We start from the raw sequence: 20,144 nt of genomic DNA, 5'->3' as shown, positions 1-20,144 counted from the left end.
CACGTGACCTTAACGCTCCGCCGGCGCCAATTTCAAACAGCGGAACAAACTGAAAGCTCCGGTGCCAGACCCCACCCCCGGCCCCGGCCCGGGACCCCCTCCCCTCCCGGGATCCCCCGGGGTTCCCACCCCGCCCGCACCGCCGGGGACCCGGCCGGTCCGGCGCGAGCCCCCGTCCGGGGCCCTGGCTCGGCCCGCAGGTTGGAGGAGCCCGGAGCCCGCCTTCGGAGCCACGGCCCAACGGCGGCGGCGACCGCAGTCTGGAGGTGAGCGGGATACAGGAATGGAGTCCCAGGCCTGGCCTGGGCACAGGCGGGGAGCGAGGCCTCCGGGCGCGGAGGTCAGGGCGTCTAGCAGCAGGGCACGGGCCACGAGTGGAGGTTTGGGCCACACGGGAAGAATCTGAGCCCGGGTGCAAATGTTTCTGCATCCAACCTCCTGGCCGGGGCCGTCTCATTACTTAAAGCGCCCCTTGGCCTTCCCTGGAAGTCTGACCTCTGCACCCTGCCCACGGCCTCGGGAGGGCTGGGGTGGCCTTTCTTAGGCCGGCTGTGGCTGAGATGAAGACTGAGCTTGTACTACGTTGAGTCAAGGACCAACCTGCACACATACTCCCCTGCTCCCAGGCGCTCACCACTAGGCAACACTGCCTCCGTCTTACCCATCTGCAGAGCCCTTCTCCTGGTTCCTGAGAATGTAGCAAGATTTCCCCGCTCAGGAAGTTTGCCAGGCAAGAAAGTGTTGGCAATAATAATATCAGGCTGGTCAGGAAGTAAAAGAAAAAGTTAAGACGTAGATATCCTGTGGAAAAAGCGGAATAATATCTACTGATCGATGCGGGGAGAGAGGGAAGCCTGGAAAGATCTGAAGTGAAAGTAAAACTGAGATTTGAAGGTAGAGGTGTGGCGGGCCTGTGAACTCTGCAGATGACAAATGTCAAAAAATTACAATTGCTTTTCAGGGAGAGAATAAGTGTCCTAAAAAAAGAGACAACCAATTCCTCTGTCTCCCAAAGTTCCATGAAATAGAATTATACAATTTTGCTTAATAGTAGAGTATTCCATGTATCTATTAAAATCAAAAAAAGGCTGGGTGCAGTGGCTCACGCCTGTAATCCCAGCACTTTGGGTGGCCGAGGCGGGTGGATCATCTGAGGAGTTCAAGACCAGCCTGGTAAACATGGTGAAACCCTGTTTCTACTAAAAATAAATAAATAAATAAAAATTAGCCTGGCGTGGTGGTGGGTGCCTGTAATCGCAGCTACTCGGGAGGCTGAGGCAGGAGAATCGCTTCAACCCCGGAGGCGGAGGTTGCAGTGAGTTGAGATCGCGCCATTGCACTCCAGCCTGGGTGACAAGAGCGAAACTCCCTCTCAAAAAAAAAAAAAGAAAAAAAATTTTAAAAATCAACAAAAGACTTAAAAAGAAAAAAAAAGACTATGCTATTAGCATTTCAGAACCACCTTAGTGTATTGATGATAGCTCATTCTGGTAGTAAGGAGACAGGGGTTATAGTCTTATTTCTGGAAAAGAAATGAATAAAGTGGCATGCTTAGAAAGTTAAAATATGTATAACCACATGCAAGTACTAAAATGCCACTGTATAAATACAGTACGAATTGTAAAAGAACACATTCTTTTTAAATTACAGCAAGTATAATAGCCTGTGAAATAAATGTCACCCTCTAAAGTTGTTCAGTGAACAAGCTGCACAACTTTACATGGGCCTTCAATAGAGGTTTCCATTTTATGTGAGGTTTTGTAAACTGGGAGATGATTTTTCCAGTAGTGTGGCAATAGTACAATCTGCCTTTCTTTCTTGATTCTGTGTGCACTGGTCCTATTTACAAAGTAACATAAAAGTTAAAAGGCTTGGCCAGGTGACTTGCGGTGACTGATGCCTACAATCCCAGCACTTTGGGAGGCCAAGCCAGGTGGATCACCTGAGTTCAAGACCAGCCTGAGCAACATGGTGAAACCCTGTCTCTACCAAAAATACAAAAATTAACCGGGTGTGGTGGTGGGCGCCTGTAATCCCAGCTACTCAGGAGGCTGAGGCATGGGAATCGCTTAAACCCAGGCAGCAGAGATTGCAGTGAACTGAGATCGTGCCACTGCACTCCAGCCTGGGTGACAGAGTGAGACTCTGTCTCAAAAAAAAAAAAAAAAAAAAAAATTAAAAGGCTTTATCTTAGAATGGACTATGGGATAAGAGTTTTGTCAGGACTCCTAACTACCATATGCTTTCCTATTCTAGCATCTTCCATTCCTGTCCATACAGTCATTGCAAGTGATCTATTTATATTATAGTAGGCAATTATAGAGATTTCCACATATTTGTAGCTATCCCATCCACTTCTGTAGCTAAATATTCTGAAGCTTCAAGAAGGAGATCTTTGTCTATCTCCAGCCCAGTCCCATTTTTACCCTTTGAATTGCTTCTGTCTGCTGTAATTTTAGCCTTCTTTTGTCAGTAAAACTTATCTCCTTATTATCTGAGGTCTTTACAAAAGTCCATGGAGTGTTTACCTGGGCCTTTAGGCTCATGTTCCTGATCATATGAAGAGGAGCACCTTTCTCTAAAAGAACTTCTCAGCCTAAAAAATCTCTAACATCTTGCTGCTGTTTGCGTTTTCCAGGGTCGACACTTGTGATTCTCAATGGAGAGTGAAAACGCAGATTCATAATGAAAACCAGCCCCCGTCGGCCATTGATTCTCAAAAGACGGAGGCTGCCCCTTCCTGTTCAAAATGCCCCAAGTGAAACATCAGAGGAGGAACCCAAGAGATCCCCTGCCCAACAGGAGCCTAACCAAGCAGAGGCCTCCAAGGAAGTGGCAGAGTCCAACACTTGCAAGTTTCCAGCTGGGATCAAGATTATTAACCACCCCACCATGCCCGACACCCAAGTGGTGGCTATCCCCAACAATGCCGACATCCACAGCATCATCACGGCACTGACTGCCAAGGGAAAAGAGAGCGGCAGTAGTGGGCCCAACAAATTCATCCTCATCAGTTGTGGGGGAGCCCCAGCTCAGCCTCCAGGACTCCAGCCTCAAACCCAAACCAGCTGTGATGCCAAAAGGACAGAAGTGACCCTGGAGACCTTGGGACCAAAACCTGCAGCTAGGGATGGGAATCTTCCTAGACCACCTGGAGCCCTTGGCGAGCAGAAACGGGAGACCTGTGGTATGTGGTCTTCCAGGGAAAGGGGTGAGGGAGCCCAGCCTTTTCTCTCTACTGGCAAGGTCTGTGGTCAGTCTTGATGCTTGCAACAGTCAGGCATCTGGCCGAGCACAGTGGCTCACCCCTGTAATCCCCGCACTTTAGGAGGCTGAGGCAGGCAGATCACTTGAGGTCAGCAGTTCGAGACTAGCCTGGCCAACATGGCATGGTGAAACCTGTCTCACCTAAAAATATTTAAAAAATTAGCCGAGCGTGGTGGCACACGCCTGTAGTCCCAGCTACTCTGGAGACTGAGGCAGGAGAATCGCCTCACTATGTTGCCCAGGCCAGGAGGAGGTGGCTGCAGTGAGCCAAGATCACACCACGGCACTCAAGCCTGGGCGACAGAGCAAAACTGTGTCTCAAAAAAAACAGAACAATCAGGCATCTAGCCTGAGCCAATGAAAGTCTTGTCTTCATCCTGAAAGCTTGACCCAGCTCCTTTGGGTGCTGTTGAAAGGGTTACAATTATAATTTAGAATTTCTGTGGCTTTCTTTATGTTGGAAAAGGATTATCTCTGTTTATCCTTCCCATTGACCCAAAAGAAAGTAAAAATCATTTTCCTTTCTTAAAAAAAAACTTGGCTAGGCGTGGTGGCTCACGCCTATAATCCCAGCACTTTGGGAGGCCGAGGCAGGTGGATCACCTGAGGTCAGGAGTTTGAGACCAGCTTGGCCAACATGGTGAAACCCCATCTCTACTAAAAATACAAAAAATTAGCTGGGCATGGTGGCAGGCCCCTGTAATCCCAGCCACTTGGAAGGCCGAAGCAGGAGAATTGCTTGAACCCAGGAGTCAGAGGTTGCTGTGAGCCAAGATTGCACCATTGCACTCCAGCCTGGCCAACAGAATGAGACTCTGTCTCAAAAAAAAAACACAACAACAACAACAAAATTTCTATTAAAAAAAAGGTTTGTTTTGTTTTTTTTATTAAGAAGGGGTTTCAGCTGGGTGCGGTGGCTCACGCCTGTAATCCCAGGACTTTGGGAGGCCAAAGCAGGCAGATCATGAGGTCAAGAGATCGAGACCATCCTGGCCAAAATGGTGAAACTCCGTCTCTACCAAAAATACAAAAATTAGCCAGGCATGGTGGCAGGCGCCTATAGTCCCAGCTACTCTGGAGCCTGAGGCAGGAGAATTGCTGAACCTGGGAGGCGGAGGTTGCAGTGAGCCGAGATTGTGCCACTGCACTCCAGCCTGGCCACAGGGCGAGACTCTGTCTCAAAAAAAATTAAAAATGAAGAAAAGAAGGGGTCTCAAAAAATAAATAAATGAAGAAGGGATCTCACTATGTTGCCCAGGCTGGTCTCAGACTCCTGAGCTCAAGGGATCCAACCATATGGGCCTCCCAAGGTGCTGGGATTACAGGCATGAACCACAGCGCCTGACTTCATTTTCCTTCTTTTTTTTTTTTTTTTTTTTTTTTTTTTTTTTTTTTTTAGATGGAGTCTTGCTCTGTTGCCCAGGCTGGAGTGCAGTGGTGCAATCTCAGCTCACTGCTACCTCTGCCTCCTGGTTTCAAGTGATTCTCCTTTTAGTAGAGACAGGGTTTCGCCATGTTAGCCTCATTTTCCTTCTTGATAAGGGAGAAAGCTGAAGCAAGAGGAGGAAAATGACTTTGTCTTTAGAGATGGGGTCTCGCTCTGTCACCCAGGCTAGAGTGCAGTGGCGCAATCATGGCTCACTCTAGCCTCGAACGCCTGGACTCAAGCCATTCTCCCACCTCAGCCTCCCAAGTAGCTGGGACTACAGGCATGCACTATCATGCCCAGTTAATTTTTTTTTTCTTTTTGCAGAGATGGGGTCCCACTATATTGCCCAGGCTGAAAAGTGACTTTTTTGGTGTGCAGATCTCAATAATTCTTTTGTAAGGCTGCCTTGATGGATCTCTAAGGCTCAGTATGGCTCAGCTTGAAATGCAATTTGAACTATGTTCCTACAGTTTTCCTGAAATGCATAATGGGGCAGAGTAACTTAGAGCCACAATAGATTCAGCATGTGTTCTCCGTCCCTAAAGGTAGAGGTCTTGGACAAGTGATCCCTAGCCACCAATTCTTTTTTTTTTTTTTTGAGATGGAGTCTCGCTCTGTCACCCAGGCTGGAGTGCAGTGGCGGGATCTCAGCTCACTGCAAGCTCCGCCTCCCTGGTTTACGCCATTCTCCTGCCTCAGCCTCCCAAGTAGCTGGGACTACAGGCACCCGCCACCTCGCCCGGCTAGTTTTTTGTATTTTTTAGTAGAGACGGGGTTTCACCGTGTTAGCCAGGGTGGTCTTGATCTCCTGACCACGTGATCCACCCGTCTCGGCCTCCCAAAGTGCTGGGATTACAGGCTTGAGCCACCGTGCCCGGCCTCTTTTTTTTGTTTTTTGTTTTTTTTTCCTGAGACAGAGTCTCACTCTGTCTCACCCAGGCTGGAGTGCAATGGCACAGTGTTGGCTCACTGCAGCCTCCGCCTCCCAGGTTCGAGCGATTCTCCTATCTCAGTCTCCTGAGTAGTTGGGACTACAGGTGTGTGCCACCACACCCAGCTAATTATGTATTTTTGGTAGAGATGGGGTTTCACCATGTTGGCCAGGCTGGTCTTGAACTCCTGACCTCGGGAGGTCCACCCGCCTCGCCCTCCCAAAGTGCTAGGATTACAGATGTGAGCCACTGCGCCCGGCCTGCTAGCCACCAATTCTGATGGACATACTGGGCATCTGATGAGGCAGCTAAGTGGGGTGTTGGATGATTTTCCCTCTAGCAGATGGTGAGGCAGCAGGCTGCACTATCAACAAGAGCCTATCCAACATCCAGTGGCTCCGAAAGATGAGTTCTGATGGACTGGGCTCCTGCAGCATCAAGCAAGAGATGGAGGAGAAGGAGAATTGTCACCTGGAGCAGAGACAGGTTAAGGTGAATTGTTCTGTCACTCACTAAAGATTCAGATCCAGGGCAGGGAATTCCTAGGTAGGGAAATGGATCAAGTGGCCTGATGGACCAGAATTGCTGAGTTCTGGTGTTAGCTCTCCACTTCATGCTCTTCTGTGTAACTTTGGAACTACTTTTCTTTTCTGCCTGGGATCTTTTCTCCCCGATCTGTGAAATTTCCTTGAGGTCAGATTCCCCTGGTCACTCTGTATTCCAACCAGCACTGGGTTTAGTATTCTGTCCTTAGTAGGTATTCAGGAAATGATTGAGAGGTCTTCACTTTGGGAATCCACTTGAACTTTAAAGATGTCTCCCAACAGTATGAACAGTATAAATTGAATATAATATAATAAGGTAATTTTATTCGAAGATATAATATTAATAGCAGATAAAGTCAGTTTATATATACATTTTTTTTAAGACAGCGTCTTGCTCTGTTGCCCAGGCTGGAGCACAATGGTGCAATCATGGCTCTCTGCAGCCTCGACCTCCTAGGCCCAACTGATCCTCCTACCTCAACCTCCCAGGCCCAGCTGATCCTCCCACCTCGACCTCCCAGGCTCAGCTGATCCCCCCACCTCAGTCTTCCAAGTAGGTGGGACTCAGGTGCACACCACCATGCCCAGCTAATTTTTGTAATTTTTGTAGAGATGGGGTTTTGCCCTGTTGCCCAGGCTGATTTCAAATTCCTGGGCTCTAGGGATCCTCCTGTCTCAGCCTCCCAAAGTGCTGGGATTACAGGCATGAACCACCAGCCTGGCCTAGATATGAATTTTAAATACTTCCCTAGCAATCAAAATTGAACCCAATTGTGTAGTCTGGGTTGTTTTTTTCCACAGTTACCAATATAATACATCTAGATTCTATTGTATATATGTGTTAATCATTCATTCAACAACCTTTATTTTCTTTTCTTCTCAACTTCTATTTTAGGTTCAGGGGGCACATGTGCAGGTGTGTTACATGGGTATAGTGTGTGTTGCTGGGGTTTAGCGTACAAATGATTTTGTCCCCCAGGTAGTGAGCATAGTACCTGCTAGGTAGTTTTTCTATCTCCCCATCTTCCCACGCTCCACCCTCAAGTAGGCCCTGTTGTCTACTGTTCCCTTCTTCGTATCCATGTGTGCTCAATGTTTAGCTCTTCCTTTTTTTTTTTTTTTTTGAGGCAGAGTCTTGCTCTGTCTCCCAGGCTGGAGTGTAGTAGTGCCATCTCAGCTCATTGCTACCTCCACCTCCCAGGTCAAGCGATTCTCCTGCCTCTACCTCCTGAGTAGCTGGGATTACAGGTGCCCGCCGCCACGCCTGGCTAATTTTTGTATTTTTAGTAGAGACGGGGTTTCACTATGTTGGCCAGGCTGGTCTTGGACTCCTGACATCATGATCCACTCGCCTCGGCCTCCCAAAGTGCTGGGATTACAGGTGTGAGCCACCATGCCCAGCCTCTTTTTTTTTTTTTTTTTTTCCCTCTCTTTGAGACGGATTCTCACTCTGTTGCCAGGCTGGAGTGCAGTGGCACAATCTCTGCTCACTGAAACCTCTGCGTCCCAGGTTCAAGTGATTCTCCTGCCTCAACCTCCGGAGTAGCTGGGACTACAGGCACCCGCCACCACGCCCGGCTAATTTTTTTATTTTTAGTAGAGACAGGGTTTCACCGTGTTGGCTGCGATAGTCTCAATCTCTTGAGCTCGTCATCCTCCTGCCTTAGCCTCCCAAAGTGTTGGGATTACAGGCGTGAGCCACCATATCTGGCCTAGTTCCTACTTATAAGTGAGAATATGCAGTATTTGATTTTCTGTCCCTGCATTAAATCACTTAGGATCATGGCCTCCAGCTTAACAATCTTTAAAAGTGAAAATTTGGCCAGGCACGGTAACTCATGCTTATATTCGCAGGGCTTTGGGAGGCCGAGGTGGGTGGATCACCTGAGGTCAGGAATTCGAGACCAGCCTGACCAACATGGAGAAACCCCGCCTCTACTAACAATACAAAATTAGCTGGGCGTGGTGGTACATGCCTGTAATCCCAGCTACTCAGGAGACTGAGGCAGGAGAATCACTTGAACCCAGGAGGCAGAGCTTGTGGTAAGCCAAGATCGCGCCATTGCACTCCAACCTGGGCAGCAAGAGCAAAACTCCGTCTCAAAAAAAAAAAGTGAAAATGTACATGCATATGTACATAAGTAAATATTAATTGTGCTATAAACATAAAATTTGTGTACTTTAGGAAGTAATATCTCAGTTTTTAAAAATGTTGGCATGGTGGCTCACAATTGTAATCCCAGCACTTTGGGAGGCCAAGGTGGACAGATTACTTGAGCCCAAGAGTTCTAGGGCAGCCTGGGCAACATAGCAAAACCCTGGTCTCTACTAAAAATACAAAAAAAAAAAAAAAATAGCCGGACACAATGGCTCACGCCTGTAATCCCATCACTCTGGGAGGCTAAGGCAGGTGGATCACCTGAGGTCAGGAGTTCGAGACTAGCTTAGCCAATATTGTGAAACCCCATCTCCACTAAAAATACAGAAAGAGTAGCTGGGCGTGGTGGCAGGTGCCTGTAATCCCAGCTACTTGGGAGGCTGAGACAGGAGAATCGCTTGAACCCAAGAGGCAGAGGTTGCAGTGAGCCAAGATTGCACCATTGCACTCCAGCCTGGGCAACAAGAGTGAAACTCCATCTAAAAAAAAAAAAAAATAGCCAGGCATGGTGGTTTATGCCTGTAGTCCCAGCTACTTGGAGGCTGAGACAGGAGGATCACCTGAGCCTGGGGAGGTCAAGGCTGCAGTAAGCTGTGATCTAGCCACTACACTCTATCCTGGGTGACACAGTGAGACCCTGTCTCAAAAAAAGAAAAAAAAAATGTGAATGATCAGATCTTTGCCTAAAACTTAGCTAACTGTGTGCTTTGCAGGCATTGTCTGACTCATACTCTTGGGAATATTTCTCTCATACAAACATGGAAATGAGATGGGTTTATTCACAACACATCAGGAATAGAAATGGGACTAAGACCTAGGTTTCTTGACCCACAAGTCTGAAAAATGGGCGTGGTTTTAGTGTAACATCAATGATTTGAGAATCAAAGTACATACTCAAACTTTCCTGAGAAATTGCAACTGGAAGGGACTGGATTTTCTCCAAATTCAACAAAATGAATGATGACAAAACGAGTTTCTTATTGGCTAGGGTCTAGGCTAGATCATCTCCAAGATCCTTCCCAACTCTAAAATTGTATTCTATGAGATAGCAGTCTCAGATGAGTTTGTTTCTAGTACCATCCTATGGGATAAAGGTTTCTCTAGATGTTCTTTAAGGGCTTGAGTTGGGGTAGTTCTCATGAACTCTTTCGTGTCATTCCCTTTGTCATAATCCTCAGGTTGAGGAACCTTCGAGACCATCAACATCCTGGCAGAACTCTGTGTCTGAGCGGCCACCCTACTCTTACATGGCCATGATACAATTCGCCATCAACAGCACTGAGAGGAAGCGCATGACCTTGAAAGACATCTATACTTGGATAGAGGACCACTTTCCCTATTTTAAGCACATTGCCAAGCCAGGCTGGAAGGTAATATGTCCCAATGCAACCAAAATCAAGGTCAGTCCAGCCTGACAGTCTGTCTCCAGTGCTGTGCTGCAACTTGTATCTGGGACAGCAGTTAAGTGCAAAGGATACTAGAATGATAAACGTATCTTTTGGGTTTTGACTCAATCTTATTGAATCCAGGCAAAATCATTAACAAGAGCTCTTTAACTACTTCATCTGTTACTACCTAAAGTTCATGAAGAGTCTTCAATGTAGCACTCAAGCCCACTTTTCTGCTACACTGAACAGCAGTCCTAGATGCCAGCAACTAGAGTGGCTAAGTAGTTTTATGAAAATGTCTTGATTAAAAAAAAAGAATGCTGTGAACCTTATGACCCAAGATGTCATCTCCTATAGCGTCACATACCATTTCTAGTGGGCAGGGGTTTTCCTTTCACTTCATTCATGGAAAGACCAAGATGCCTGGGAGTCAACATAGCTCACACAGTTGGTCGGTGTCAGAGCCACAAATGAGGTCTTCTCACGGGTGCTCAATTCCAAGCCAAGTGTTTTGTTTTCCTCATGGTAGAACTCTTTCTTTTTTTTTTTTTTTTTTGAGACAGAGTCTTGCTCTGCCGCCCAGGCTGGAGTGCAATGGCAGATCTCAGATCACTGCAACCTTCACCTACAAGGTTCAAGCGATTCTCCTGCCTCAGCCTCCCGAGTAGCTGGGACTACAGGCATGCGCCACCACACCTGGTTAATTTTTTTGTATTTTTAGTAGAGACGGGTTTCACCATGTTGGTCAGGCTGGTCTCAAACTCCTAACATCAAATGATCTGCCCCTCTCAGCCTCCCAAAGTGCTGGGATTACAGGCATGAGCCACTGCACCTGGCCCCTCATGGTAGAACTCTTAACTTTACTCCCTTCCATCAGCTTACTTTCCTAGTTTTTTTGTTTGTTTGTTTTTTGAGACAGGGTCTCACTCTGTTGCCTGGGCTGGAGTACAGCCTTAGCCCCCTGGGCTCAAGCTCTTCCCTCCTCAACCTCCCAAGCAGTTGGGATAACAGCTGCACTACCACAGTCCACTAATTTTTTTTGTTGTTGTTGTAGAGGCAGTTGCCCAGGCTGGTTACTATGTTGCCCAGGCTGGTCTGAACTCCTAGTCTCAAGCACTCCTCCTGCCTTAGCCTCTCAGTGCACTGTGATTACAGGTGTGAGCCACCACACCCAGCCTTAATTTCCTAGTTTCCTGTTTGGTTGTTTGTTTGTGGCAGGGCCTCACTCTGTCACCCAGGCTGGAGCGCAGTGACACGATCTTGGCTCACTTCAACCTCTGCCTCCCAGGTTCAAGTGATTCTCCTGCCTCAGCCTCTCGACTAGTTGGGACTACAGGCATGCGCCACCATGCCTGGCTAATTTTTATATTTTTGATAGAGACAGAGTTTCACCATGTTTGCTAGGCTGGTCTCAAACTCCTGGCCTCAAGTGATCCACTAGCCTCGGCCTCCCACAGTGCTGGGATTATAGGCGTGAGCCACCATGCCAGGCCTAATTCCCTAGTTTCTTGATTTCTCTGACCCACCTGTCTTGCTATTGATCACTGCCTCACAGCCTTACTCTGCTTTTCTAGCCCCTGACAGCTATCCAGGTCTTTTCTTTATCACAATCTAAGGTTGGCATCAGTCTTTATTCCCGTAGAATAGATGGGTTTATGGCTGAGGGTGACAGCTCTGCGGTGTGAAATGTGAGGAGAGTTGCCGAGAGACAGGGCTACAAAGACACCAGACAAAGCCTGTGCTAAGCACAGTGGGAGGGGCCTGAGGCTGGTTTCCCCATGTGTTTGAAGGGTGATGTTTCTGAATCTAAAGTAGCTGATAACCAGTTGTCTTGCTCTTCTTCCAGAACTCCATCCGCCACAACCTTTCCCTGCATGACATGTTTGTCCGGGAGACGTCTGCCAATGGCAAGGTCTCCTTCTGGACCATTCACCCCAGTGCCAACCGCTACTTGACATTGGACCAGGTGTTTAAGGTGAATGCCCTGCTTTTCTCTAAATAGGGCCTAAGTTGGAGGTCGTCATAGCCATCTCAAAAGGAAACAAGTTCTGCTAGTGATGCTTTCATTTGATCGGGGTAGGGTTAGAAGCCAGCCACCCAATTAGTGATTTGCACAAAACCCACTGAATTAAGTACAGTTGACAAATACCAAATGACACATTTTTGTGCCAGACCAGAGCAAGGAGAGGGCTGTTCTGACCCAACAGAGAGGGCTTCCCAGGGCAGTGTTTTCCTGACTTCCCTGTGAATGGGAATTGCCTGGGACATTGTTAAAACACAGCTTCCCAGACCCCTCTCTTGGGGCTCTTGATTTAGTGCTTCTGGGATGGGCCTAGGAATTTGTATTTTTAGCAAGCATCTCAGATGATTCTTACAAGAAAATCTGGGAATGCTTGCTCTAAAAAAAGCCCTTCCTGCCGGGTGTGGTGGCTGACGCCTGTAATCCCAGCACTTTGGGAGGCTGAGGCAGGTGGATCACCTGAGGTCGGGAGTTCGAGACCAGCCTGACCAACATGGAGAAACCCCGTCTCTACTAAAAATACAAAATTAGCCAGGTGTGGTGGCGCATGCCTGTAATCCCAGCTACCTGGGAGGCTGAGGCAGGAGAATCCCTTGAACCCAGGAGGCAGACGTGGTGGAGAGTCGAAATCATACCACTGCACTCCAGCCTGGGCAATAAGAGTGAAACTCCGTCAAAAAAAAAAAAAAAAAAAGCCCTTCCTCAGGCTGCAGACCAGAAGCTGAGCTACCAGAACGTCTTTTTGGAAAGAAGCTATTTTGGTATTTCAGAGTGCCTACAAGGCTGCAACCATTCTCCTGGGAGGGACAGTTGTCTGGGGTGTCTTTTGTCATCAGTCAGGAATAGGTGTTTTTCCCTGTCTGGTCCAATTGACCACGTTGGTGGTAACTTCATCTCCTTTCTCTCCCACAATGCCTGGCCGCCACCAGCCACTGGACCCAGGGTCTCCACAATTGCCCGAGCACTTGGAATCAGTAAGGTTCTTTCCCTCTGGCTCGGGGCTTGGCCTTGTTTTCCTTTCACTGCTCAGCATGGCTTTATGGACAGAGACAAGCTGTGATGTGGGGAAGGGTGCCTATGGCCATGTGACTGCCAGCTGTAGACACAGAACACCCTGAGGCTCGGGCACACACCCACTTCCCTCCCCGCCCATGGGCATCACAGGGGCACGCTGAGCAGAGCGGGGCGCGGCAGGGAGCATGCTGCAGCGGCCACAAGCGCATGGCGCCAGCCTCACGGGCGGCAGTGCGCTCGCTCACTTTTGTGCCTAGCTTTTCTTTGTCACGCATATAGCTACCTGCTCTGGCATCCCCCAGGGGTGTTGAGGACACGTGGGTGAGGCGGTAGTGCCACTCTGCCATCACGTGTCTGTAGGCCACCCACCGGCCCACTAATCATGGTTTTGGAGACCGCTCACCTGCGTCCGTCCCCTCAGGTTGGCCTCCTCTCTCTGGGCTGTCGGTTAACTCAAGCACACGCCACCAGAGCAGCTGGTGGGGCTTTGCCATCCCCTCTTTACCTTATTAACACAGGTTTCTTTCTCTCCCCACCTGCCACAAGCAGCAGCAGAAACGACCGAATCCAGAGCTCCGCCGGAACATGACCATCAAAACTGAACTCCCCCTGGGCGCACGTTAGTATGGGAGAGTGGGCCTCGGGCCTGGTCCTTGTTCTGGGGGCATAGCTTTAGGGAACCAGACTTCAGGATTCTGTTCCCACCTCAAAGGGATCTGAGCCCAGAGAAGGAGAGCAAAGCTCCTGGGGCTCAGAAGGGGTGTACTCCAGTCCCCCTGCTCCTGATCTCTCGTGTTTCCTCCTAGGGCGGAAGATGAAGCCACTGTTACCACGGGTCAGCTCATACCTGGTGCCTATCCAATTCCCGGTGAACCAGTCACTGGTGTTGCAGCCCTCGGTGAAGGTGCCATTACCCCTGGCGGCTTCCCTCATGAGCTCAGAGCTTGCCCGCCATAGCAAGCGAGTCCGCATTGCCCCCAAGGTGAGTGTCCTATTTTCCTCTGAAGAGAGATTCTGGCCAATTAAGAATGTTGAACCTTCAGCTTGGCAAAGCACTCTGAGAAGTGTTCCTTGAGAGCTTATAAATCTAGTGCGTAGACAAGGCATAAAAACATAGGGAAGTGTAATAGCATTAGAAGAGCTAAAAAGGTATTTAGATTACAATGTCAGTGGTGTCAGAAGGCCTATAAATACCTGATGAGTTTGTAAGAATTCAGACAAGGGTGATTGTGATAGATAGGCTAGGATGGTTAAGGAAGATACACAAGGGAGGCAGGCCTTAGAAAGAGGTGGATTTGGTCAGGTGCGGTCACTCACACCTGTAATCCCAGCACTTTGGGAGGCCAAGGCGGGTGGATCATGAGGTCAGGAGTTCGAGACCAGTGTGGCCAACGTGGCGAAACCCCGTCTCTACTAAAAAATGCAAAAATTAGCTGGGCGTGGTGGCACATACCTGTAATCCCAGCTACTCGGAAGGCTGAGGCTGGAGAATCACTTGAGCCCAGGAGGGGGAGGTTACAGTAAGCTGAGATCACACCACTGCACTCCAGCCTGGGTGACAGAGCGAGACTCCATCTCAGAAAAAAAAAGAAAGAAAGAAAGAAGTGGATTTGAGGCTAGACATTGTGGGTGTCACTTGTAATCCCGACACTTTGGGAGGCCAAGGCAGGGGTATTGCTTACGACCAAGAGTTCAAGACCAGCCTGGGCAACATAGCAAGACACCAGTCTCTGCTAAAAATACCAAAAAAAAAAAAAAAAGGCCAGGGTGGTAGTACATGCCTGTGGTACCAGCTACTCAGGAGGCTGAGGCAGAAGGATCACTTGAGCCCAGGAGGTTGAGGCTGCAGTGAGCCCTCTTTGCACCACTGCACTCCAGCCTGGGCAACAGTGAGGCCCTGTCTCAAAAAAGAAAAAAGAAAAAGTAGATTTGGGTAAGCAAACAGGTGTGCAGAGAGCATGCTAATGGGCAGTGCCATGGAGGCAGGAAATGCAGTTTGTACCTGGCAGTAGTAGGGTGACTGGGTCAGACTAGCTCAGGGTTTCTCAAGTAAGTCCTATTAATGTTCACAGCTGGAGAATTCTTTGTTGGACGTGGAAGGGACTGTCCTGTGCATTGAAGGGTGTTTAGCAGCATCCCTTGTTTTCCCCACTAGATTCCAGTAGCACCCACCACAGGTGTGACAATTAAAATGCTTCCAGACATTGCCAAATGTCCCCTGGCAGGGAGGGAATCACCCCTGCTGAGTATCACTGGTCTCACTTGAGGGGAAGGTGAGAAGGGTAAATTCAGAGCAAACTTGGATCAGCCATCAGATCTGCACTTAACGCTGTTAAAGGATTCTCTAAGTAAAGGCTGACATGTAACCAAAGTGAAAGGCTTCCCCCATCCCCTTCAGAGAGATGAAAAAAGCATCGACTCTGGAGTTTAGAGCAACTTGGGTTTGCTTTTTTTTTAATATACAAAATATTTTAAGCCATGCACAGTGGCTCACACCTATAATCCTAGCATTTTGGGAGGCCAAGGAGGAGGATCACTTGAGGCCAGGAGTTCAAGACCAGCAAAGTAAGACCCTGTCTCTAACAAAAAAAAAAAATTTTTTTTTATTGGCCAGGCCTTTTCATGGATACCTGTTGTCCCAGCCACTTGGGAGGCTGAGGCAGAAGGATTACTTGAGCTGCACAGCTGGAGGCTGCAATGAGCTATAATCGTGCCACTGCGTTCTAGCTTAGGCAACAAAATGAGACCGTCTCTAAAAAAAAATGTCTTTAATTATAAATAAAATATATTACACACAAAATTATATTAAAAAATACATAATTTAGCATAAATGCATTAATGTGGTCGTAGCATGTACACTGTTTTGGTTTTAATGCAGTGGTTTTTTTCTCCCCTTTCCTTTTTGGCTCCCCTCTCCACCCTACCATCACTCACATCACCCCTACTCCCAAGATAACTGGTTGATAATTTATGATGCTTTCTTGCATATTTTATCGATGCTCCTAGTTATAATATACATGTATAGCGGTAGCCATTTTATATGTACACATACAACACATAGAACATTGATGATGTAATCGTGTTGTACATACTTCTCTACATGTCGTTTTTTTTTTTTTCTGAGACGGAGTCTCACTCTGTCACCCAGGCTGGAGTACAGTGGCATGATCTTGGCTCACCACAACCTCCTCATCCCAGGTTCAAGCTGATTCTCCTGCCTCAGCCTCCTGAGTAGCTGAGATTACAGGTGCCCGCCACCACGCCCAGCTAATTTTTGTATTTTTAGTAGAGACGGGGTTTCACCGTGTTGGTCAGGCTGGTCTGGAACTCCTGACCTCATGATCCGCCAGCCTTGGCCTCCCAAAGTGTTGGGATTACAGGTGTGAGCCACCGCACCCAGCCTCTACATGTCTTAACTCAAAAATACCTCATGGAAGTTCTTCCAAGTCACTTGGCATAGTTCTAATTCATTATTTTTTAGTGTCCATGTAATATTCCATGATGTGGCTACACCACAAATTTTTCAGCCATTCCACTTTTATGGACACATTCTGTTTCTCAATTTTTGCCCAGTGAATGACATTGCAATAAAGATGTTTGCAAGGATCTCTCTTACTAGTGCTTTCATTTCTCTAGGATAGAGTCCCAGATGTGAGATTGCTGGGTGAGAAGGTATTTTAAATTCTACTAAGTATTGCTAGATTGCTTCAAAAAAGCTATGATAAGTCATGTTTAAACCAGCAATGTATGATAAGATCTGTATCTTTGCCAGCAATCGGTATTATTAGTCTACTATTTGCCAATCTAATGTGTATAGCTTATATCTTCTTGTTTAATTTTTTTAATGTTTTATTTATTTATTTTTAAATCTTTTATTTCCATAGGTTTTTGGGGAACAGGTGGTGTTTGGTTACATGAGTAAGTTCTTGAGTGGCAATCTGTGAGATTTTGGTACACCCATCACCCTCTTGTTTAATTTTAATCTTTCTTTGTTTATCAGTAAGTCTGAGCACCTCGTCATTATATTTGGTGACTTGGAATTGTCCTCTATGAATTGCTTATTTATGGACATTGCCCATTTTTCTAAAGGTTCTGTTATCAATTTGTGAGAGCTCTTTTTTTGTCTTTTTTTCCTTTTTTTTTTTTGAAATGGAGTCTTGCTCTGTCACCCAGGCTGAAGTGCAGTGGTGTGATCTTGGCAACCTCCGCCTCCCGGATTCAAGTAATTCTCGTGCCTCAGCCTCCTGAGTAGCTGGGATTACAGGTGCCCACCACCATGCCCGGCTAATTTTGTATTTTTAGTAGAGACAGGGTTTCACCATATTGGTCAGGCTGGTCTCAAACTCCTGACCTCAGATGATCTCTGCCTACCTTGGCCTCCCAAAGTGCTGGATTACAGGCGTGAGCCACCGCGCCCAGCCCCCTGTGAGAGCTCTTTGTTGTTAAAATAATCTTCTGTCTTTTATGCTGAAGATATTTTTCTACTTCTATTATCTCTTTTCTTTTCTTTTCCTTTCTTTGGAGACAGGGTCTTGCTACGTTGCCTAGTCTGGAGTACAGTGGTGTAATGAAGGCTCACTGCATCCTTGACCTCCCAGGCTCAAGTGATCCTCTCACCTCAGCCTCCCACCTGTAGCTGGAACTACAGGTGCATGCCACCACGCCCAGCTAATTAAAAAAATATTTTTTTGTAGAGACGGGATCTCACTATGTTGCTCAGACTGGTCTCAAACTGGCCTCAGTGTCCCAAAGTGCTGGGATTACAGGCATTGTTTATTTGTTGTTTCTTAATTTTGTTTATAGTATCTCTTGCCACAGTAAAATTTTACATTTGTATGTAGTCAAATGTCTCTTTTCTCTTTTACAGCTTCTGGGTTTCCAGTCTTGGTTAAGAAGGTCACCCGCACCCTCAGATTGTATATGTAGTCTCCTAGATTCTCTTTCAGGATTTGTATGATTTTAAGGTTTTCATTTTTTTTAAAGCCAGTCAAATTTAGCAGTTGGGGGTTGTGTACCAACTTTAGTGACGATAATGTCACTACCCACTACCATCAGAGCAGCCTAAGGTTCTAATTTGCATGCGTTAAATCTTTGTAAGCAGTGTAAAATAGGCATGCAATTTTATTTCCTCTCGGATGAATGCTATTATAATTATGCCACTACATACTACATACTCTCATCTTTTACCCCCAGAATTGAACTACCAGCTTCAACATATATTGTATTCTCATATTTAATAGATTTTAAGACTTTAAAACGACACAAAGAGGATCAGTACCAATATGTGATTTTTTTGTGCGTCCTGTCTGGTGACTGTTGGCTGAAGTCAGAGTTCCCTTTCACCTTGTCTCTGTTTCCCTTTCAGGTACTGCTAGCTGAGGAGGGGATAGCTCCTCTTCCTTCTGCAGGACCAGGGAAAGAGGAGAAACTCCTGTTTGGAGAAGGGCTGTCTCCTTTGCTTCCAGTTCAGTCTATCAAGGAGGAACAAATCCAGCCTGGGGAGGAAATGCCGCACTTAGCGAGACCCATCAAAGTGGAGAGCCCCCCCTTGGAAGAGTGGCCCTCCCCGGCCCCATCTTTCAAAGAGGAATCATCTCACTCCTGGGAGGATTCATCCCAATCTCCCACCCCAAGACCCAGGAAGTCCTACAGTGGGCTTAGGTCCCCAACCCGGTGTGTCTCAGAAATGCTTGTGATTCAACACAGGGAAAGGAGGGAGAGGAGCCGGTCTCGGAGGAAACAGCATCTACTGCCTCCCTGCGTGGATGAGCCGGAGCTGCTCTTCTCAGAGGGGTCCAGTACTTCCCGCTGGGCCGCAGAACTCCCGTTCCGGGCAGACTCCTCTGAGCCTGCCCCCCAGCTCAGCTACTCCCAGGAAGAGGGAGGACCTTTTAAGACACCCATTAAGGAAACGCTGCCCATCTCCTCCACCCCGAGCAAATCTGTCCTCCCCAGAACGCCTGAATCCTGGAGGCTCACGCCCCCAGCCAAAGTAGGGGGGCTGGATTTCAGCCCAGTACAAACCCCCCAGGGCGCCTCTGGCCCCTTGCCTGACCCCCTGGGGCTGATGGATCTCAGCACCACTCCACTGAAAAGCGTTCCCCCCTTTGAATCACCGCAAAGGCTCCTCAGTTCAGAACCCTTAGACCTCGCCTCCGTCCCCTTTGGCAACTCTTCTCCCTCAGATATAGAAGTCCCCAAGCCAGGCTCCCCGGAGCCACAGGTTTCTGGCCTTGCAGCCAATCGTTCTCTGACAGAAGGCCTGGTTCTGGACACAATGAATGATAGCCTCAGCAAGATCCTGCTGGACATCAGCTTTCCTGGCCTGGAGGAGGACCCACTGGGCCCTGACAACATCAACTGGTCCCAGTTTATTCCTGAGCTACAGTAGAGCCCTGCCCTTGCCCTTGTGCCCAAGCTGTCCACCATCCTGGGCACTCCTGTGGCTGAGCAGTCCGAGGCTCAGTGCACCCCAAGTCTCTGAATGAGGACAGCAGGCAGGGACTGTTCTGCTCCTCTTAGCTCCCTGCTGCCTGATTATGCAAAGGTAGCAGTCACACCCTAGCCACTGCTGGGACCCTGTCTTCCCCAAGAGTATCTGATTCCTCTGCTGTCCCTCCCAGGAGCTGAAGGGTGGGAACAACAAAGGCAATGGTGAAAAGAGATTAGGAACTCCCCAGCCTGTTTCCATTCTGTGCCCAGCAGTCTCTCACCTTCCCTGATCTTTGCAGGGTGGCCCTTGTAAATAGTGTCAATCCTCCAAATTATCCTCTAATTATAAATGTAAGCTTATTTCCTTAGATCATTATCCAGAGACTGCCAGAAGGTGGGTAGGATGACCGGGGTTTCAATTGACTTCTGTTCCTTGCTTTTAGTTTCGAGAGAAGGGAAGACCTGCAGTGCACGGTTTCTTCCAGGCCGAGGTACCTGGATCTTGGTTCTTTACTGCAGGGACCCAGACAAGTGGATCTGCTTGCCAGAGTCCTTTTTGCCCCTCCCTGCCACCTCCCCGTGTTTCCACGTGAGCTTTCCTGCAAGAAGAAATCCTGGTTTAAAAAGTCTTTTGTATTGGGTCAAGAGTTGAATTCGGGGTGGGAGGATGCAGCCGAAGCAGAGCGTGGGTGCCCAGATATGCGCTATTAGATGTTTCTCTGATAATGTCCCCAGTCATACCAGGGAGACCAGCATTGACAAGAACTCAGGTGGAGGCTTGAGAAGGCCGAAAGAGCCCCTGACCTGCCTGGCTTCCTTAGCTTGCCCCTCAGCTTTGCAAAGAGCCACCCTAGGCCCCAGCCTAGGGTGTGAGCCGGCTTGAGAACACTACTGTAACTATCTACTCAATAAAAGTGAGGGTGGACATGCTGGGCTCTGTGGTTTATTGGTGTCTGATT

General features: G+C 47.9%; 1 protein-coding gene across 9 annotated transcripts; it reads left to right on the top strand.

Annotated features, from left to right (window-relative positions):
• The first annotated feature begins 10 nt into the window (after positions 1 to 10).
• Positions 11 to 20,115, top strand: FOXM1 (forkhead box M1). Of its 9 annotated transcripts, none has more exons than XM_073020386.1 (10): positions 11 to 266; positions 2,639 to 3,187; positions 5,972 to 6,120; positions 9,510 to 9,701; positions 11,566 to 11,694; positions 12,669 to 12,713; positions 13,303 to 13,372; positions 13,560 to 13,735; positions 16,638 to 16,671; positions 18,119 to 20,115. In XM_073020386.1, the coding sequence occupies exons 2-10, from the start codon at positions 2,686 to 2,688 to the stop codon at positions 18,130 to 18,132; spliced, it is 1,311 nt and encodes a 436-aa protein (XP_072876487.1). In that variant the 5' UTR covers positions 11 to 266; positions 2,639 to 2,685; the 3' UTR covers positions 18,133 to 20,115. The 9 variants fall into 9 exon arrangements, with proteins under 9 accessions (XP_072876487.1, XP_072876486.1, XP_037844340.1 ...); XM_073020385.1 differs by having other exon boundaries at positions 5,969 to 6,120; XM_073020384.1 differs by having other exon boundaries at positions 70 to 266; positions 5,969 to 6,120; positions 13,300 to 13,372; positions 18,119 to 18,240.
• Positions 20,116 to 20,144: the final 29 nt, after the last annotated feature.

Source organism: Chlorocebus sabaeus, chromosome 11 (assembly GCF_047675955.1).
Source record: "Chlorocebus sabaeus isolate Y175 chromosome 11, mChlSab1.0.hap1, whole genome shotgun sequence".
NCBI classification, from domain to species: domain Eukaryota; kingdom Metazoa; phylum Chordata; class Mammalia; order Primates; family Cercopithecidae; genus Chlorocebus; species Chlorocebus sabaeus.
This window is presented reverse-complemented; position numbering and strand designations above follow the sequence as displayed.

What these genes read in the sequence shown, in the direction of transcription:
- FOXM1 (XM_007967236.3), top strand. Translation starts at nt 2,686, where the DNA reads ATGAAAACCAGCCCCCGTCGGCCATTGATTCTCAAAAGACGGAGGCTG. An exon ending in TGCCCGAGCACTTGGAATCA is followed by an intron (nt 12,714 to 13,299) that starts GTAAGGTTCTTT and finishes ACCTGCCACAAG; the next exon opens with CAGCAGCAGAAACGACCGAA. An exon ending in GAGTCCGCATTGCCCCCAAG is followed by an intron (nt 13,736 to 18,118) that starts GTGAGTGTCCTA and finishes TTTCCCTTTCAG; the next exon opens with GTACTGCTAGCTGAGGAGGG.